At 40.9% G+C, this 20,555-nt stretch overlaps 1 protein-coding gene across 1 annotated transcript in view; it reads left to right on the plus strand.

Moving 5' to 3' along the window:
* Positions 1-19,321, plus strand: part of LYPD6 (LY6/PLAUR domain containing 6) — an 87,582-nt gene extending 68,261 nt beyond the window's left edge. The window contains exons 2-5 of the mRNA XM_054971722.1: positions 733-922; positions 8,469-8,567; positions 12,068-12,195; positions 14,931-19,321. Coding sequence (XP_054827697.1) covers positions 805-922; positions 8,469-8,567; positions 12,068-12,195; positions 14,931-15,101 — 516 coding nt within the window. The 5' untranslated portion in view covers positions 733-804 and the 3' untranslated portion in view covers positions 15,102-19,321. The remainder of the gene's footprint in view (positions 1-732; positions 923-8,468; positions 8,568-12,067; positions 12,196-14,930) is intronic.
* Positions 19,322-20,555: the final 1,234 nt, after the last annotated feature.

Below are 20,555 nucleotides of genomic sequence, written 5' to 3' on the forward strand. Positions count from 1 at the left end.
GACTGAGCCAACGCATGTACACATTGTGCAAGGTTCAGCCAACTGCATGTAGCTGGTGAAAGGGCTAATACACTTTTTCCTGCTTCCTATTCAGTGTGTGTTATCACTCAGGAGAGGTCATACACATATTGGAAACTTGCTAATGGTGACCTCTTGGTGCATGGAAATGTATCGTGCATAATCATCACATGGGTGATTTTATACATAAGCTCACAGTGAAAAACCACCTTGGATATTGGCCCTGAATTAAACCAGTATTCCATAAAGTGCAACATTTTTTCTAGGCCTGTTGGTAGTTGCCCAGGATCTTTTTATGTTTTGTTCTTTTCTAAAGAGCTTTTCCAGCTTTGCTCTCAAAGTTTCTTTAATTTAAGAGATGCTAGGGACTGAATTTTGGGATCTAATACACAGTCTAATTTTGGGATCTAATACGTAATCTAATTTTGGCTGCACCACTGTATGCCAGGCTGTTCCTTTACTGTGTTGAAGACATTTGTGTATCTTCATATCGTGATCCCTTTGACCTGGCAATCAAGTTTAGAACAAGAAGGTATGACAGAGATGCCAAATCCCTTGGGCTATAGCATAGTTACTGTTCCTCTCCACGAAACTACAGTTGAGTTTCACCTCTGCCTACACAACTCAGTCATTTGAGGTGCATACAGGTATGGTATTAGATTTAGGTACTCGATTTAACTCACCTGTCTCTCTCTTTTAACTTCTGCATTCCAGGTGCATTTTTCTTCTGGACGCAAGGAGAACTTACTCCCAAGAAATCCGCATGTTTGAGGCTCCCCCTGTGCCATGGAATCCTGGCCTCTGTTGGCCTGGATCTTCCTCCTTTGTCTGCTTGCCAACCACCTGAAAGTAATGCAAGCCAGAGATTTTACAGTGAAAGACATTGTCTACCTTCACCCTTCAAGTAAGACTCGTGGAGCAGCTTAATATAATAAGATGTTATGTCCCTGTGCAAAATCTATGAACAGAGGAGACAAGCAAACTTTCCAAAAGCAGAAGCAGTGGGTGGAACAAATAGGCTAGATTTTGCAGGAAATCCAATGGCTTTCTAAAATGGCAATAGATCAAGATAGATAACCATGTTGGTCTGTCTGTAGCAGTAGAAAAGAGTGAGAGTTCAATAGCACCTATAAGACAAACAAAATTTGTGGTAGGGTATGAGCTTTCGTGAGTCACAAACTCACTTCTTCAGATATCTGGAGGGGTATATAGGTGCTACTGGACTCTTGATCTTTTTTAAAAAATGGGAAGGTTTTGTGTTATTGGAAAACTTAATGCTGTTTCAGATCTATGGGGGCAGCCAATGCCGTCCAAGCCAGCAAGCATTCAAAGCTCTTCCCTTGGCGCTGCCCATCAACAGCTGAAGAACTTTTCGGTGACAAGCATGAGAGCTCAATGGAACCTTCAGAGATAGCATACTTCTGCTTTGTTCACCCCTAGCTTATGAGTGCTGCTTGTTGGTACTGCCCCCTTTAGATAGATGGATAAATAAAATACAAACCTCTCCCTTTAAAAATGCTTCTGGAAATGTGGCACATGTTGGCCACTAAATGGGTCATATCAATGTGTGGGGTTTTTAGACTGTTGAATGTGACTTTCATACCCCCCACAAATAAATTAGACCAGAATATCCCCAAACTTCTTGAAAGATGACAATGAGCCTTCTTTTTTCTCTGCTTATATTCCCAGTTTCACTCACCACCCCCACTGCCACCCCCAACTTCTACAGTGATTCTTTCAGCATCCTATTTGAGATTTAACATGCACATTTGAAACAGGCTTTAATCTACAAAGTATTCGGGTGTTTTTAAAATGAGATAATGGTGTATGCACGATACCAAACAAAATCACTCTTTAAAACAAGTAGTGCTGCTTTTTAAAACAAAGATTCAAAAAAGAAAACCCTTCTACATGTTTCTTGTAGTTCACTGACAAAGTGAACTACTGTTGACCAAGAGAGTTAATGGCCATATATAGTTACAGGCCATTTCTGGGCATTGGTCAACTGTTTTTATTTCCTTTAGAATTGTCCTCTAGAGGGACTGTGGCCTTGTGCCCCAGACCACAGTATATCATGACTTAACTTCTCTGATCTTGAGCCAGCTGGGTCTCTCTCCCCCCCCCCCCTCTCTCTGTCAACTGAGGCAGCAACTCTTGGAAACTATAATATTTTTTCTTAAAAAAATAGAAACAATAAAGTACACAGCCCCTCAGGTACATTGTCCATCTCCCTCAGGTCTCTTTTCTTCTTGATAGACAGAATGTGTAGTACCAGGGAGTTAAAGAACAAGGGGTTTAAGAGGCAGCATTCACACACAACTAAATGGTCACTCAATTTCCGCTCACTGGAACATCCCCTTTTGCCTGGAGTGAATGGAGTTAAATTTTGCTTACTCAAAGGGCACAAAGGGCATGGATGCATTGTAGAAAGTGGAAGAAGTGCTTCCTGGAAGGGCTTAATGTCTGTGTAAAATATATACCCCCTCATTTACCTGAACAGAACATAGAGTTTTCATGTACCATTGAGAAAAAGAGGGATCCACTTTAATTCACATACACATCACATATCACAGTAAATGAACGTTTTGTATATAACCTTGCGGGGTGGGGATTGTCTTGTATTCAGGGTTATCATCCTTTGAGGTAAACATTATCATCTATTTTGGCCATTACTAATAAATGTTGATGAAGCTGGCTTTGTTGAGGGAACTGGAACTGGGGGGATAAGCTTCACGTGAAGACTCTATGTGGCTAGAATGTAGGTCCTGGGAATAGTTGCCATTCAAGTAACTTGTTCTGAACTCAGGTAAATCGGATATGTTATGAGTGCCATAACTATCTTAAATAATGTAGCACTCTTCTGAAGAGCTCAAAGCTCTTCGCTTGCTCTTATTTCAGTAATCAACTCTGTAATATAGGCCAGTATTGCTTTGTATTGCAGATGCTGAGATTTAATGTTGTTTGCCATCCAGCAGGTTCAATGGGAATCTGAAATCTGAACCAGGAGTTCTCAGCTCATGTTGTTAGGTACAAACCAGATGATTCAGTGGAAGATCTATGATCAGATCTCTAGCACATTTCCCTTGATAAATTGGCAGTGGGGAGTTGAACAACACCCCCATGCTATAGGCTTGATTTGAATTGATTCTTTCATGGCTGCTGGTCACCAATGAAAAATGCATTAGAGATCTGACCATGGTGTTCTAACAGTCTGTTGAGTTTGACCCTTATTTATACTGTGCTATACTATACTGATTCTATAGTTGCAGGTCATTTATTTTGCGAGCTGACAAAATAGTTGTATCTAAATAGTTGATAGCCATCTTTTAAATCTAGGCCGTTTCCACACTACTTACCATCATCCGGAACGCCGCGAGAAAAACACAGAAGATAACGTTTTCTCATGCGAGTTTTGTGTGATGTCACACAAGATGCTACCGTCCACATTTTTTTCGTGACATTCCGTGGCATTCTGGATGAAAGTAAGTAGTGTGGAAACAGCCCTAGTTCAGAAACCAAAATTTAAGGTTGACCTGTGAAAAATCATGACACATGGATTTGGAAACCAGACTTTTATGAGGCTCATTTCCAACATATTTGTATGTGTTTCTGCAGTTACGGGATTCTTGGCATTCCATTGCCACATCCTGGACTGAGCTACAACAGAGAGTAACGTGGTAAGCAGATGTCAATACAGAAAACAATAACTTGCCCACGTAATCTTACTAATACCTTCAAGATTTATTTAACCATATACGACACGTATAATCACCACAGTTGTATAAATAATTGCTGAAACCTCATATATCATTTAGTAGCCCTATTCACAGTCAGAAAACCATTTTCACTGGTGCCTCACAGGCTTCTATCATAATTGATAGAAGCCTGTGAGCTTAGTGCTCAAAGTGCTTCAAATATTATTATTGCACAGAATACTGAAGTGCAAATGCAGATATAGCACCATACGAACACGAGTCCTTGTAACAACATTTAAGATCCTGAACACCGTGTGTCCAACCCATAGGGTAAGATGTGGCCGCAAAATTTCACTCCAACCGACTGTATGGATCACAGTACATCAGCAGTCCTTTGGTAAGTCTTCTTATATGATGAACAATACGATGAACAATTTTTCTGTGATAACAATTCCTCTAACGGGTGGCCTAGATCATAATCAGGCCCATTTCAAAAGTATCTTTTTCAAAGAATACAGTCATTTATTTCTTCCAAATACGTCTCTTGAGTACCCAATAATGCATTCATTCCCTATTTCATCACTGTAAACAGTGATGAAAGTTTACAGTGATGAAATAGGAAATGAATGCATTATTGGGTACTCAAGAGACATATTTGGAAGAAATAAATGACTGTATTCTTTGAAAAAGATACTTTTGAAATGGGCCTGATTATGATCTAGGCCACCCGTTAGAGGAATTGTTATCACAGAAAAATTGTTCATCGTATTGTTCATCATATAAGAAGACTTACCAAAGGACTGCTGATGTACTGTGATCCATACAGTCGGTTGGAGTGAACTTTTGCGGCCACATCTCACCTTACGGGTTGGACACACGGTGCTCAGGATCTTAAATGTTATTACAAGGACTGGTTTTCGAATGGTGCTATATCTGCATTTGCACTTCAGTATTCTGTGCAATAATAATATTTGAAGCACTTTGAGCACTAAGCACTTTATCAATTATGATAGAAGCCTGTGAGGCACCAGTGAAAATGGTTTTCTGACTGTGAATAGGGTTACTAAATGATATATGTGGTTTCAGCAATTATTTATACAACTGTGGTGATTATACGTGTCGTATATGGTTAAATAAATCTTGAAGGCATTAGTAAGATTACGCGGGCAAGTTATTGTTTTTTGTATTGACATCTTGGACTGAAGCAATGGCTTGAAATCACTGCTGCCCATCCCTTCCATAATTAATCACAAAAACATAACATCAGCAGATAGGCAGGGAATGTGTTTGGTCTAAGTACCAATAAACTGCCATTGGTTACTTGTGAAGATGTTGGGTTGGATCCCATGGAAGATTTCCACATGTACAGTACAGAACCAGTGTGGTCTAGTGGTTACAGTGTCAGACTAGTATCTGGGAGTCCCAAGTTCAAATCCTCATTCTGCCATGAAAACTAACTGGGTGACTTTGGGCCAGTCACACTCTCAACCTAAACTACCTTGTTGTGAGGATAAAATGAAGGAGAGGAGAATAATGTACGCTTCTCCCCATTGAGGAGAAAGATGGGGTATAAATGAAGTAAATAAAATAAACAGTCCGAATGGAAGTACTTGAATCATTCAGTTGTATCCGTACTGTCTTTTCTGTGTGCCTAAGATACAGCACAAGCTATTGATTCTGATACAATTTCAAAACAAAATAATGCAAACCATACATTTTGTTGCTCCGTATGCCTATGGTTATTTCGTTTTAAATTATATCGAAGTGCTTTGTTGTGCTATTGCCTGTGCCAGCATAACTGCTCATGAACACGTTTTTTCTTCCTGCACATACATAGCTGGATCCAAGGTACTGGTTTGCTGACAAACAAAAGGGAGGCAGAAGTTGTACTGGGCCATATCACTGGGAGCAAGCTGAGCCCCTGCAGTTCTGAGAGTGTCTCAGGATTTTGCCTTAGACCTCTGGGCTGGCAAATAGTCCTTGTGTGCTGAACAAAACAGTCTGGTGTGCCACAGTTCAGTCTCTGTGTGTGTGTCTACCTGCAGTGGGGCATGTAAATCATCCCCATTTACCAATGCAGAATTCACTATAGCCAAACTGTCTTGTACCTTCATGCAGAAAGAAAATGGGATGATTGAGAGAACTTAATTTTATAGAGAGACATTAGGAAATAGAAGGGCTGGAAAAATGGGTTTAAAATAACTTGGAACGAGAATCGAATTCTTTTTTTTTTATAATATTTTTTATTTTTCAATGTCTAACATACAAAACTACTACATACATACATAACCTACAAGACAGTAACTACAAAAGACTACAATAAAACAAGGGATGGGAAAGAAAGGGAAAAAAAAGAGAAAGGGAAGGAGGGGTGGAAAAAGGGGGAAGGTGACCTATAAACACTAAACACTACATTTCAATGCTTTCCCTTCATACTGCCATAGTAAAAAATAGCTTAATAAAATAGTGACGGAGTGGTTGATCATACAAATTACAAATTACAGTTCAAATTAAATCTTTTTCCCTCCCCTGGGCCTCGGGCGCAATTCCCTCTGCGCAGCTACCGCCGGAGCGCTCATTGCCTCCCCCCTCCCTTCAGGCTTCGGATCCTCTTCTTTTTGCTTGGTGTCTGGTCCAAATTCTGGATTTTTATCCACAAAATCCCTTAGCTGATCTTCCGAATTAATCTTGTAAGCTTTATCTTTATAACTAAACCCGATTCCTTCCGGGAGTAGCCATTTGTACTTTATATCCCATTCCCTCTAAAGAGCTGCCAACATCTTGTACTTAAATCTTTTCTTCCGCACTAAAAATGGAACGTCCTTCAATATCTTGACTTTATTTCCCAGAAAGTCCAATTCCGCATTGTATGAATTATATAGGATACTGTCCCGGACCCTCCTAGATGAAAACTCGATAACAATCTCGCGAGGCAGCTGCCGCTTCGTTGCATATTTTGAAGATGCCCGACGGACTCCCAAAATGGCGCTTTTCACTTCTTCTTTAGTTGCCCTCGCGGGTGTCGCTAAAAGTTCCGAGGCGAGATCCCATAAATCCTCTTTTTCCTCCTCTTTAACATTCTGGAGACGCAAAATGGTTTGTGTTCGCTCCACTTGCAGTCCGATCAGCTGGTTTTCCACCAACTTTAATTCCCTGTTCGTTGCCCTCGTAAGTGACGCACTTTCCCGGGCAGACTTCTCTGCCCCCCCCGCTGCTTCTTTAATGGCTTTCACATCGCTTTCAATTAAGCCCACCCTTTGATCTGTTTCATTCAGCTTGTCAACAAAGGGTTTTATGGCTTCCATAACCGCTCTTTTAACCAGTTCCTCAAGCGTCTCGCCCCTCTGCAAGGCCGCCGTAACTGACTTGCCAAGAGAAGGACTCTGCTTTTTCGCTGCCATTTTAGGGGGGGGGGGAAACCGCCAATCTTCCGAGACTCTATGAGGGGGGAAAAATCCGAGTCTTCTAACCTTCAGACCCTACCACTCCTCGCATGCGCTTGTAGTAACAGAAGGGATTTGCTTACTTGCAGGCTTTCGCCTAATCCTGCTCCTTGCCGTTTTCCATAGCCCGGCAGCACACTGGGTGCCGTGCTCGTCTGCCGGCCTCCATAGGGACAAACGGGTGATTTACCCCCTGCCTCGATCTGTCAGAGAGCTCTTCCCGCCGCGTCCCGGACTCAGACTCCCTGCCTGAGAGTCTGGGGGCTAACCTTTGCAGATCAGCCGCCCGGCCAGGCGGCTCGGCTGCTTCCTCTCGGACCTGCCGAGAGGAGCATCCGACATGGCTGCGAAAACGAAAACGAATCGAGAATCGAATTCTTGACATTCAAAACAAATTTGTAAGTGACTGAGAACTTAGGAATCAAAGATTATTTTCCCCAGCCTTGACAGAAGACAAAAAGGTGTCATTGCATTTTACTTTGGGAAGACACTTTACTCAATCTTATAGTGTAGATCTGAACTGTAAGTGTACCAAGGCCCAAGGCACTTGAGCAAGGGTGTGGGATGGGGAGATAGAGTTTTATATGATATATGGAGCTGATGTAGGCTGCTTGCCAATGTACAATCAATATAACAGCTTTTCATCTTTCCCAGGATGAAGGCACTAATCACTCTTATGACAGCTTCTAGGGAATATTGGTTGTCAACGTCATGCTTTAAGAGCTTTCCAAAAAAGGTGTATATTAACTAGGAGCTATATAATCTGCAGTGTTCTTGGAAAGCAGATTTTAATATTAAGAATGACATTGACTGAGATGCTGATTTGCAAAATTTGCTGCTGTCCCGGTGCACAAGAAATACTTTCCCACATACCATTCCTTACATCTCTGTTCCTGCTGCAAATATGAAATATTGCCTTGTCCTTTGAATGCTATCTGTAGTAAAGGCTTTGTTAACTGGCAGCTGGTTAACTGGACAGCTTGATTAACCAGCATGCAGCCTGAGTATCTTGGGCAAGCGCTGGGTAAAAACACTGTTAACAAACAGATTTGGTTAACTGGCAGCCCCAATTCCCCATGGAGGGCAGTTAACAAAGCTTTTAGTGTATAGGCCTTTAGATAAGTTGAAGCTAGAATTGTGCTTATCGTAGCTGGTGAAATTAATGCAGAGGGATATCACTGCAGACAGGGCCTTTCCAAGGCTAAGGTTATATCTTTAAGCATATATTGTTTTTTAGTTAAAATAAATGGTCCAAAATGGGCTGATAAAATAATTTCAGTTTGAATTTGTCTTTTTTCACCCCCACCCCCAGCCACTCCATATCCTGGTGGATTCAAATGTTTCACTTGTGAAAAAGCCATAGACAACTATGAATGCAACCAGTGGGCTCCAGATATCTACTGCCCCAAAGGTAAATGAGCTGCTTGTTGCTAACTAAGGCATCTTCAGAATGCGTGTTCCAGTCTAGGGCTGACAAAATCCTGCCTGCTCACCTGAAAGCAGTTTTCCTACCCTCTCCATCATCTGTACTGCCCAGCAGCTCTGGCTGGATTTGATTGTTTATCAGGTTGCTAACAACCCTGAAAATGAGAGCCAGCATGGTGTAGTGGTTCGATTTGGATCTGGAAGGCCCACATTTGAATCCCTGCTCTGCCAGTGGGTGACCTTGGGCTAGTCACACACATGCAGCTTAATTTACCTCACAAGGTTGTTGTGAGGAAAAAAATGGCAGAGAGAATGATGTAAGCCACTTTGGGTCCTCATTGGAGAGAAAAGCAGGTATAAATGACATAAATACTAAAGAACATGGCAGTCGAGATCTTACGACATAGCATAGTGACATCTCAGCCCCCTCCTCCCGATAGGTGATATCACCTACTGCCTGGTCCTTTTAGCTGGAGATGATGCAGATTGAACCTGGGACCTTCTGCATGCAAAACAGAGGCTCTTCCACTGCGCCACAACCCCTCTCCGATAAAACTGTTGTATGTATTATATTCTACATGGTTTTTCCCTACTGCCTGCTTGCTGGCCATGACATGGGTGGCAAGAGGTTTATTCACACTGTGTAGGATGCAGCGTTTACAGATGTCTAGCAAGGGCAGAAGATGTTAGCCAGAAAAACACCTTCTGTAACATTGGGAGAACCTGCTTTCATGAATCAGATGTATCTGCTCTGAGTCACGAACACTTATGCTGTGATTACGTTTGTTAGTCTTCAAGATGCTACTGGACTTCTTTTTAATTTTGCTGCAGCAGATTCACACAGTCACCCATGTGGTATTAATATTGGGGAGAACCTATGGCAGATTCTAGAAAATTCCTTGGTAATGTGTAGTGGTTCTGCCTCAGCCTGTTTCCAGCTCTGAATTTTAACAACTCTAGATCAACGTAGATTATGTTCTGGATCAACATAAAATTTACAGTAAGAGTGGGCATTATCAGGGTGGAATTGTTGACCACAAACTTTAATAAAGTTGTATTGACTCCAATGAGAAGTAGTGTATGAAGGACCTTCCAAAATCATTTCAGTGTAAACATTTAAGGTGAACTCCCAGCTCCCAAATATTACAAAGTGCATAGCACCCAAAAAAAAAACCCAATGACCAGCCCCAACACAGCTTTGATCACCCAGAACATAGATACTGTCAGCATTCCATTTCTGAATACAGGGAACCAGTTTGGAGGAAAGGGGGGAAAGGGCACCAGCCTAGCATTGAGGGCATATAGGAAGGCAGGTAGTATGGTATTGCTTTCTTCCAATTTAGGGGAAAGCACCACAGGGCAACCATGTGCCCTGGCAGGTGGCTTCTAGATGGAGCTGCCCAACAGAAATCAGAGTGGATGTGGTAATTGCCCATCACCACCTGGCAGGGCAGAGCAAGGAGCTGATTGGCAGTGACAAAGTAAGCTAATGCTGAAATTGAGGAGGGGGCAAGGAGATGAAAAGAGAATAGGAATAACCTGGAGGGAGATGGAGAGCAGAGCTAAAGACCTTTTTCTCTCTCCTCACCCCTGGCCAATGCCCAGCCCTCATCAGCCTTTGCCTAGGAATAATAATGTCAATCAGTTCTACTCTGGGCCCAAAATAATACTTTATAGTAGACTTCACTCTTGCTAAAAGCTGCATTACAAGGGACTGTTCAGTACAACACGGTCAGGTGAGCGTTGGAGTTGACTTGTGAAAATCATTTCTAGCTTCAAAGAGGCATGAATCTGGACATTAAAGGAGTGTGACTAATTAGGCTGCAAGATGGCTTACATCTTGAACTCCTGTTTCCATTACTCCCCCTGATTCATTAGCGCATTTTCTAGCTATCTGTTGTTGATCCAACTGAGATACATTTGCCATAGTTAGGCTTATATTAAAGCTGTTTTTGTTTTATCTACTTCAAAAGGCACCAGGAGTCTCTTACATTTGGCCGCAGCAGGATCACTGTATTTTTACAAAATACGGGATTTGGAGGCTGGAACTGACCAGGTGGAAAGTCTAATCCGTGTCTTACCTTTTCAACAAAGGCTTCAAAATCAGCTCAGACCCTGCACTGTTGCAGTGTTTTATTCACCTAGCACAGCTTCTTTAGACATAAAACTATTAAGCTGCACATGATACATTCAACAAGAGCTAGATTTCCTTCCTTTTACTTAGGAGTGGACAGAAGCGTCTTGCAATTTCTTCCCCAAAGACATCTGGAAACAATGGGACGCTATTCATGAGCAAGTGATTTGCAGAATAGAAAGCTCAGATCAGTTCAGCTTATTCAAGGAAAATGTCCAAAAAGCCCATTGGCTGTTGGATTTGAGAATAGAGTGCTTGGTGGGCTCTGTGTTCTCTGACAGTGTTGATCTTTAAAATCTAGATGCATTTGTTTTCAACTGTGTTTTCATTGAGACTAAACTTTTATAGGACAGGCTCTTTAAACAGCAGCACTGTAATAATTTTTTCCCAAAGAGAGGGGAAGGAAGAAGTGCTCTAATGTACAAGCAGGTTTTCTTTTGAAAACATCCCCTGATTCCATTTAGGTACGTGAGTACTAAAGGGGAAGTGAAGGAAAAAGCAACACCTAGGGAAAAAAAAGGATATGTGGCATATGGCTTAAGCCTGACAGAAGTGTTGCTTCCTTGTGCGGCCCCAGGCGTGGCCCATAATTCCCTATATTGCATCTGCTGTGAAGTGAAGACAGTTGAGGGGGCGGGTGGTCAGTTTTGCCTGTGCACATGTTATTTGTGATCTTTGAGAATTTAGTGGACAGAATGAATGCTTTGACAATTGTAAGGTGGCACCCTAAAACTATCCAATCTTAATTTGTTGGGTTTATCTAACCCTATATTTATTTATTTGTGCCCTGCTTTTCTTGCCCGTGGGGTTCCAAATCACTTTACAACATCAGTCTTTCCTTCTCCATTTTAGCCTCACACCAACACCATGAGGTAGGTTATGGTGAGAGTGTGTCTGGCTCAAGGTCACCCAGTGAGCTTCCATGGCCAAGTGGAGACTCAAAACTGAGTCTCTCAAACCTAGCCTGACACTTTGACTGCTACACCATACTGGCTGTTTGTAAGGCAGTGCAAGTTTTTGAGAGAATGAATAGAGATAATTGGTTCTATCACACAATACTTGAACTTGGAAGCTGCCCATTAAATTAGCTGGCATCAGTCTCCTTTCCACAGCTCGTAATTTACTCAGTCTGTTGCCACAAAATATGTTGAAGACAGATAGCTTTTAGAAATATGTTGAAGACAGATTGCTTCTGGTACGCACACTGTAGTTGTAGAACGTGAAGAACCAGAAGTCACCAGATGGTCACAATAAGTTGCATATCTGATTTTACGATGTCTCCCATGTTGTTGTGTCAGATGAATTATAACTGGATGGTTAGTCCTCACTTACTGGATTCTGTTTCTTGTTAGACACAAGATACTGTTATACAGAACACATGCTGGAAGCCGGTGGAAAGAGCATATCTGTTACAAAGCGCTGTGTGCGTCTGGAGCATTGTCTATCTACTGGATGCCTCGATTTCCCAGATGGGCTTAAGGTGAGAATCCAAATTGTGTATTTGTTGGCTTGCACACTGTTCAATATGGCCTTTCTCACACAACACATGTAACTATTGCACAGAGTTACAATGCTCCCATTTAGTCACAAGGATTCAGTTTTGTGACTTTTTAATGTTATAAGCCACTCAAAATATTGATGATTAAATGAAAGGGGAACATCATGTGAGGAAAAACTGGCACCATGTATTTAAGTAGGGGCTTCTTCTATTGACAGTGGTAAGAACAGATAAGCATTCACTAAGTGAGACCAATGAGGAAATGGAAATAAGGTAAAATTCTCTCTCGTGATATACTTGTTACCCTCATGGTTGTAGTCCATACTGTCATACTTTCTGGAAATAGTCCTCTGTGGATGCATCTGCTCTTTTCACCACTTGAATCAGTTCTAATGTTAGATCAATTTTTTTCATAGTTCTTAAATGATTCTCCACTTTTCCAAAGCACACAAAATGTTTGCATACCTTTCACAAATTGACAAGTATCTTTCTCCTACACCAATTTCTTTGGGATGTATGGCGATCCTACCACTAGCCACTTCAAACAGATGCTTTTGAAGTACCAGGATAGAAAAATACTAAGAAATTGTGAAACTTGGTTATCCAGATTGATTAGGTGACCCTTGCATGCATAATTAGGGTTGAGATCTAAAGAAGCGACTTTTAGGCATAGTAGCAATTATACAACTATGCTATATCACAACTTTCAAAAGTCCACTGTATTGCAAAAGTGGTTTACTTTGTGTAGTAGTAGTAGTAGTAGTAGTAGTAGTAGTAGTAGTAGTAGTAGTAGTAGTAGTGCCTGTGCATAGCACAGCAAACTGCCTGTGAGAGCCAGTTTGGTATAGTGGTTAAGAGAGCGGGACTCTAATCTGGAGAGCTGGGTTTGATTCCCCACTCCTCCACTTGAAGCCAACTGGGTGACCTTGGGCTAGTCATGGCTCTCTGAAGCTCTCTCAGCCCCACCCACCTCACAGGGTGTTTTGTTGTGGGGATAATAATGGCATACTTTGTAAACCGCTCTGAGAGGGCATTAAGTTGTCCTGAAAGGGTGGTATATAAATCAAATGTTATTGTTGTTGTTGTTGTTATTATATATACCACTCTTCTAGACAGATTAGTGCCCCACTCAGCATTGAACAAATAAGTGTTATTATTATCACCACAATGCCGCTCAGGAGCTGGGGCTGAGAGGAGCAGCTTACTAAAGGCCGCTTGCTGAGCTCATGGCATTAGTGGGATTCAAACCACCAGCCCAACCACTTAACCAGTATGCTACAGCAGCTTTAAGGAAGTGCTGTGTATGAAGGATAAGCCCGAAACACCACCGGACACTTAGCACTAGCTACAAGTTTCTCTGAATTCCAGCCTGCATGAAAAAGGTTTCCTTTTATTTAAAATATCTCCAGAAGCTTACAAGCTTGCATGAATTCTAATTAGGATTTCATTGGAAGCTGCAAGCAGGTTAGTATGCAGCCTATTTGGTGTGATTGAGAATAAATACAGGTAAACAGGGTAGAGTGACATTGGTATTATCGGTACCAGTGCATAATCATTCTAATTCACACTTCCGGTGGAGTTCAAAGGTTTCACAAAGGCTAGGCAGAGATGGAAGAATGGGCAGTTTGGCAGGCCAGGAGCAGTGGAAAGCAAAGCAGAAGAGAGCACATAATCATCTCCACGCACCTGAAGGTATCCCATGAGAATAGGCTTGTTGAACCAGTAAAGGAGAGGCACCTTCTGGGCTATACCACTGAAACAGAGAGACGTTTATGTGATGAGTCCCTGGCTCTAAGAACTGGAATGCCCCAGGAGTAGTGGCTGGTCTGTGGTTTTGCCCTTTGGGTTCGTGGGAAATGGGATTCCAATTAGGTTTGGGGGTTTTTTGAAAAAAAAAATCAGGGAAGAGCCTTAAACAGATACTAGTATTTTTTTTTACTTCAGTAGTGAATTTCTTCACTAAATCAAAACATGATTTCCCCTCCCCTATGTCTAAAATTCAGAAATTGCTGTAATAATTATGTTGGGAACATAAAAATATGACGGGAAACAAGTACAAGGGAGAACCTCCCTGAAGAAATAGATGGCTTGTCTTTCATCTTGTATAACTATCCATGTGGCCAGACCTTTTCATGGTATGTATTTGTTGCTTTGGGGGAGAATTTCAAAGTTGTTTGATGAAAAAGGCAGAGTGCTATTACCATAATTATAAGCAAAGTTTTTAGGTATTTGTAACTCTTACGCAGAGGATGTTAAATAAGAAGGCTAACCCTTTAGCCTATGATTTATCAGAAGGAACCATAGATAAATATAGCTTAGATTGGATATAGGAACTAAGCTGATGTAAGCAAATGCAGATAGCTGAGGGGTGATATCCTGTTTTATAATGATAAGGCACTTTGGAAAGGGCAATTTAAGTCAAGGAAACAATAGGGGAGGGGCAGTTTACCCTTTCTGTACCCTATTTGAACATCTCCAAATAGTTTCAAATGTGTTTTTAGAACCCCCATAGAAGAAACGACTGCCCGAGGTGTAAATTGAGAGTATAATAAAGGTAAGTAGGTAAAGGATTAATCCTCCCTATCCTGCCATACAGCTTCCCTGCTCTGAATTCCCTCTGCCTGTAAATGTAGGTTTATACACTGAACTTGCTATTCACTGAAGGAGTCTTCAAACATGGGGGCAGTTCTCCAATGAAATGTCCTGTTTTCTTTCAGATCTGTACTTCTTGCTGCGAAGGAAACATCTGCAACTTGCCATTGCCCAGAAATGCAAGTGATGCTGTATTTGCCACAATAACCCCTATAAATCGCACACAAAGACATCAGGAAAACACACCAGTGATTATGTCATTTCTCCTGTTGGTCTTTGTTCCATGGGTGTCCTAGGATAAGTTGCTGGTTATGCAGCAAGGATGAAAATATTTATGCATAAATATTTGATCTTAATTTATATTTCAAATCTTACTTTTTAAGTCTCATTCTAAAATTTACTTCTTGACTTTGTTTTAGCCTTGAATAGTTCAAAAGCCATACTTTCTGATCTGTGTGTTTTAAAAGTGGGGGAAGTTTGTTGTCTGTTAGTTCTTTGAATGGAGGCTGAGGGATAGGACAGCCAGCAACATCCTCTGCTGCCCAGTCCTGATTGGCTGAGCTACTCTCCTCAGCTCCCACCCATCAAGCCTTGCGCCATATTCAAATGATGTGGACTGAGCCAAACTGATCCATGGCTAAAGGCCGTGAACCTCACTTCTTTGAAGGTCATATATAGAATGATATGGTCTCTCTGATATTCTATCCAAAGGGAGTGTTTTAATGTACTTCTTTTTTGTATGAGAAAAGAAATAATATCTCTGCTAGATGGAGTCCATCACTGGTAGTTTTTGTAAGCGTTTATAATAAAAAATAATTTTCCAGAAATCTCTTGTTGATAAATGGAGGCACTTTTAAAATGGATTTTAATGAACTAATAGATTAATTTGCTAATCAACCAAGGCCTCAGGTCTGTGCCTGCTTATCCCTCCTAGGTTGGATGGAAGTTTCTGCCTGAGAAAACATACTTAGAATTAGAAATGTAATATTTTTGGAAATTCTGAAGCCAAGTGAAAAATTTCATCTGTTTTTTGGAGCTGGGGGATGGAAACGCTGAAAAATATGCAATACTTTCTTATCAAAGAACCTTATTTTACTTCTTTAACAAGAAAAATGCATCATTTATAACTTAATTAACATTTAAAATTGTAGGCATATTTATGGATTTTAATATATAGTGCTTTAGTTTTCTACAAACAAAATTACAACTATACCCACCAGTTGAGAAGGAACAGCTGCACCCCATGGGAAACAAAGGAAAAGGAAGTATATTACTTGAGGATAAGTACACTTCCTGTGTTTTCTCCTGCTTTACTGTGATCTTTTCCAAACCAGCTTTGGTACCATCTTTTGGGAAAGATCACAAAGTGCCTTTGCACATTGTGTGGACAAGAAGGTTTGCATTTTTGCAGGACTTGCCGACATCTACACCATTGTCCTTACTTTGGGCCCCCGCAACTGTCGTTTCCACCCCTCTTGCATCACCAGAGGGCTTTTTCAGGTTTTAAAAATTGGTAATTGACTTGGCACTGTTGCATTAAGCTATAAAGGTATGTCAGTTACTAATTTTGTTACTATGGTGATGGGTCAGTTACTGGTCTAAATGACCCTCAAAAGCCCTGGTGGTGTTGGCGATGAGGAAGTGATGGCTGCAAGGTGCCAGATCAAGGAAAGTGCAGGGAAAACTGCAGTGTGGACAATGTGTTGCTGCGGCAGGTTCCTCTGCATTAGCAGCAGCAGTGGAAGGAACACAGAAAATCGTTGCTGTTTGGGTGTAGCCACATTCTCATATGATCACAGGATCACAAACATATATTTGGATATAAAGATAAATTTTAACATTGAAAACACTGACCTGTTTAATAATTTATTATCACCACACAGTAGCATATTAATTGTTGCCAAAAGTAACTGAATTTAAACAAACATCCTTGGAAAATATGTTGTGTATGTCTGTGGTTTCTATAGGAATCATTATAATCTAATACTGTAGATGAAAACTTCTCTGCTACTTATTTTGAGTGAGAAAAACTTGTCTTAAAAAGTATTTCAATCATTCCAAAAGAGAATATTTCATAGGAGCTTTTTCAGTGTCGCACCCCTTCTTTTAATTCTTCTGTTAGAACAATGAAACAAAAGTGTCCACCCTCCTCCCCCAATGTGGGCCTTTATGTCTCTATGTAAGACTGTGCTGAACATGTTACAGCCATACTTATGAAGGGCAAACAGAGGCTTTCCCAATAATTCAGTATCTAGGATAGTTCTGTATGCCCATCTCCATCTGCTATGCAGAGCTTCCTCTTTTGGAGTATTTGATTACCGTGATTTTCATAGGACTATTCGGAAACAAACACAAAGAAGATTTTGATTTAATTAGAACTTTGACAGGAGACAAACTTCAGCAACAAAATGCCAAAATTATAAATTTTCTTTTACTGGCACTGGTGATACTTTGTCACACAATACGGCCTTTAAGACTAACCAACTTTATTGTAGCATAAGATTTTGAGAGCCACAGCTCTCTTCATCAGATGAAAGCTGTGGCTCTCCAAAACTTATGCTACAATAAAGTTGGTTAGTCTTAAAGGTGCTACTGGACTCTTTACTATTTTGCTACTACAGACTAACATGGCTAACTCCTCTGGATCGATGACAATATGGCCTATTTTACTTGTAGATCACAATATTTATTTTTGTATGATAAGATGGATAATGGATTGTAAAATTTTCCTTTCTTAATAGTAGCATCACCTGTAGTTGCTTTAGTCCCTATGACATGTAAAATATATTTTGTGATAAATGGCCTTCCATTTTTTAGGGTTTTTTTTAAACAGTGGTGCAAAATAAAATAAAACAAATACATCGATATGGTTAAGGTGAACTCAGAGATGTGTCACTGGCTGATTTTCACATAAAAAATTTGGTGAAACTTTATATGATGTACAGGCATGTAATCATACTTTATAATGATTTTATTAGTTGTTTTTGGCCAGCATCATGATGATTTTTATCAGTGTTTTAAGCTACCGTCATTCAGTGAGGAACTTGGCACTTTATCAAGTTACAGCATAGATTCATGTGTGTGTGTTTATGAATGTGAGTCAGAAGGAAAGGCAGACAAGAATTACATTCTAATAATGAAGAAACCATTGCTAATGCCAAATGCTTGATAATTCTCTGTCTCAAGCAAATCTTCCATCCTCTTGCTGCTTACAATCATATCCTAACACTTTTAAATCAGTCCCAGCTACTTCATATGGCATCATTGGCAGTCGCACTAATTAAAATACAAGAAGCAAAAACTTGTGGCGTTCCTTCTATGGATGAATGAATATTCCATACTTCATTTCTATTTTTGTCAAGATTTCAGTTCTCCACTTTTCTGTTTTTCTACATTCATTTGTATCCCATATGCGTGTTGTATGATTTATATACATAGTGCTGACCTGACGATGTTGAAAAATGCATACACTTTGGGGGGAGGAGTTTGGTACAAGGAAACAAACATGCAAAAATAAAGAGTCTTGGGTTCAGTTTCCACATTGTAATGCTGTACATCCAATACACAGGATATGTCAGTAGCTTGATAGAGCCCTTTCTTTCCTCCTCCTCTTGGGAAACTGGGAGAAAGGGGGAATGTTAACCGGCAACTTAAGATCCATGAACCCACTTCATTCCTCACATGTAAATGGCTAAAAACACTGCCCCCTCCTCCTGCTACAGCCTACTGAATCCCCTAAAATTCTGCTTCCGTGTCAAGGGACACAGAAACAGTGCAGGGGACAAAGTGAAGACCTGCAGCACGAGGAGGGGGAAATGGTTAGAAATCACCAACCTAGCATCTCAGCACCGTGACTGTGAAGGGTATTGAAGTCCATGTTTCACTACCATCAGTTTTTGGTCAGCTGGTGCTGTCCTGAGAATAGGGTGAAATGTGATTATCTGTGGTAATGTTACAGTGGTGTCATGAAAAATTTGTCATGGGGATGCCGATCAATTGATCCCCATGCAATGCTTGTTAATGTGTAGACCAGCCCTAAGAAAATGTCTGTTCTTTACAAAGAGGTGCATGTTGCGTTGTGAATTCTCTGTAACGCTGCTGGGTTTGTTGTCGTTTGCATGATCTGGTTGTATGTAACATCCCTGATCTCCCTCCTGTTCCAACTTCATTTAATGTTGCTTGTTTACAAGCCAGAGAGCTTGAATTGTCCTGTTTGTGGCCATTAATGCAACATGTCAGCCGGGGAAGTGGTGTAATGCTTTGCAAGAGTCGAATTGTAACAGGTTTCTAAAAGTAAGCTCCTAATTTGAAAATTTACCCTCAAAGCATGACAATGTTCTGAACATCATTTTGTCATTGTAGTTTTTTTCAAGACCATGGATACTGATTTTGTGCCCCATTTCATTCCCTAAATGGACACGCAGTAAGGTTATTGGAAACCAAATTTATGCAATTCTCTGTCTCACTGTTCTCTGTCTATGCTATGTATTTCTCTGTCAGTGTATTCCTGTGTAAATAGTGCTTCGAATTGTTAATGTTGTACATTTTGTATATTGTATAAATAAATGATGTTTTAAACGTACATGCTTAAATAATTTTGTTTATCCAGTTTACCGAGGATAGGTTGAACAATGGCTCCAGGAAACAGGGAAAAGTGTAAATGTGACCCAGCAGGGTCTGTCACACCATTGTGTATGAATCAGTATTTTGGAAGATTGCTTTTCTGCCAACTCTCCCTCTTAGTTTACTTCTCGCCCCCACTGCAGCCATCTTAATTCCATCTGGCTATGTCCTCCAGTTTTTACATCTCTCTCTTTCCCATCCTTGTACTTCTGTCCTCTCTTTCCTTGTTTTCCATATTCCTTTGGCTCTCACTTCCTCCATTTTCTTCCCTTCACTGCTCTAGAATACAAACTTTGCAGTTTGTTCTCCCCTTTCCTTCTGCTTCTACACCTTCAGTGTCTCTTCTCCAAGACCTTAACAACAACAACAACAACAACAACATTTGATTTATATACCGCCCTTCAGGACAACGTAATGCCCACTCTGAGTGGTTTACAATGTTGTTATTTCCACAACAAAACACCGTGTGAGGTGGGTGGGGCTGAGAGACCTCCAGAGAACTGTGACTAACTGAAGGTCACCCACCTGGCTTCGAGTGGAGGAGTGGGGAATCAAACCCGGCTTTCCAGATTAGAGTCCCACACTCTTAACCACTACACCAAACTGTCTCCTCCACTGTTTGCTCTTCTTCCTTGTCTCTACCCTTCACTCCCTATGTCATTGCTTGGCTTGCTACTTCATCTACTCTTTTCCTGGTCAGCATTCATTATAATGCTGCCCAGCACTTCTTGGGCAGGGGCTGTGGCTCAGTGCTAGAGAATCTACATTGCATGTAGAAGGCCCTTGATTCAATCTCTGGCAATTCCAGATAACTCCAGGAAGAGGTATTGGGGGCAATACTCTGTTTGAAACCTTGGGAAGCTGTTGTCAGAGGAGAGGATAGGAAGCTAGGTAGATCGGCTCAGCAAATGGGAAGTAATAAGGCTTCATCATCATTACACACTGACTGAATGTGCAGGAAGGGAGAGTGGGCACAAGTTCGCTGGCCCCATCCCTATGTGATTGCTGGCTCAATAGCATAATGCTTACATATGAAGGAAGTGCCCTCATGTATTCTCTTTTCCCATGATTGGCAATGCTAGGAAAACAGCTTCCACTACATTGTTGCACCATGCAAACAACCCAGC

The sequence above is a fragment of the Eublepharis macularius genome, chromosome 2 (assembly GCF_028583425.1).
Source record: "Eublepharis macularius isolate TG4126 chromosome 2, MPM_Emac_v1.0, whole genome shotgun sequence".
NCBI lineage: Eukaryota > Metazoa > Chordata > Lepidosauria > Squamata > Eublepharidae > Eublepharis > Eublepharis macularius.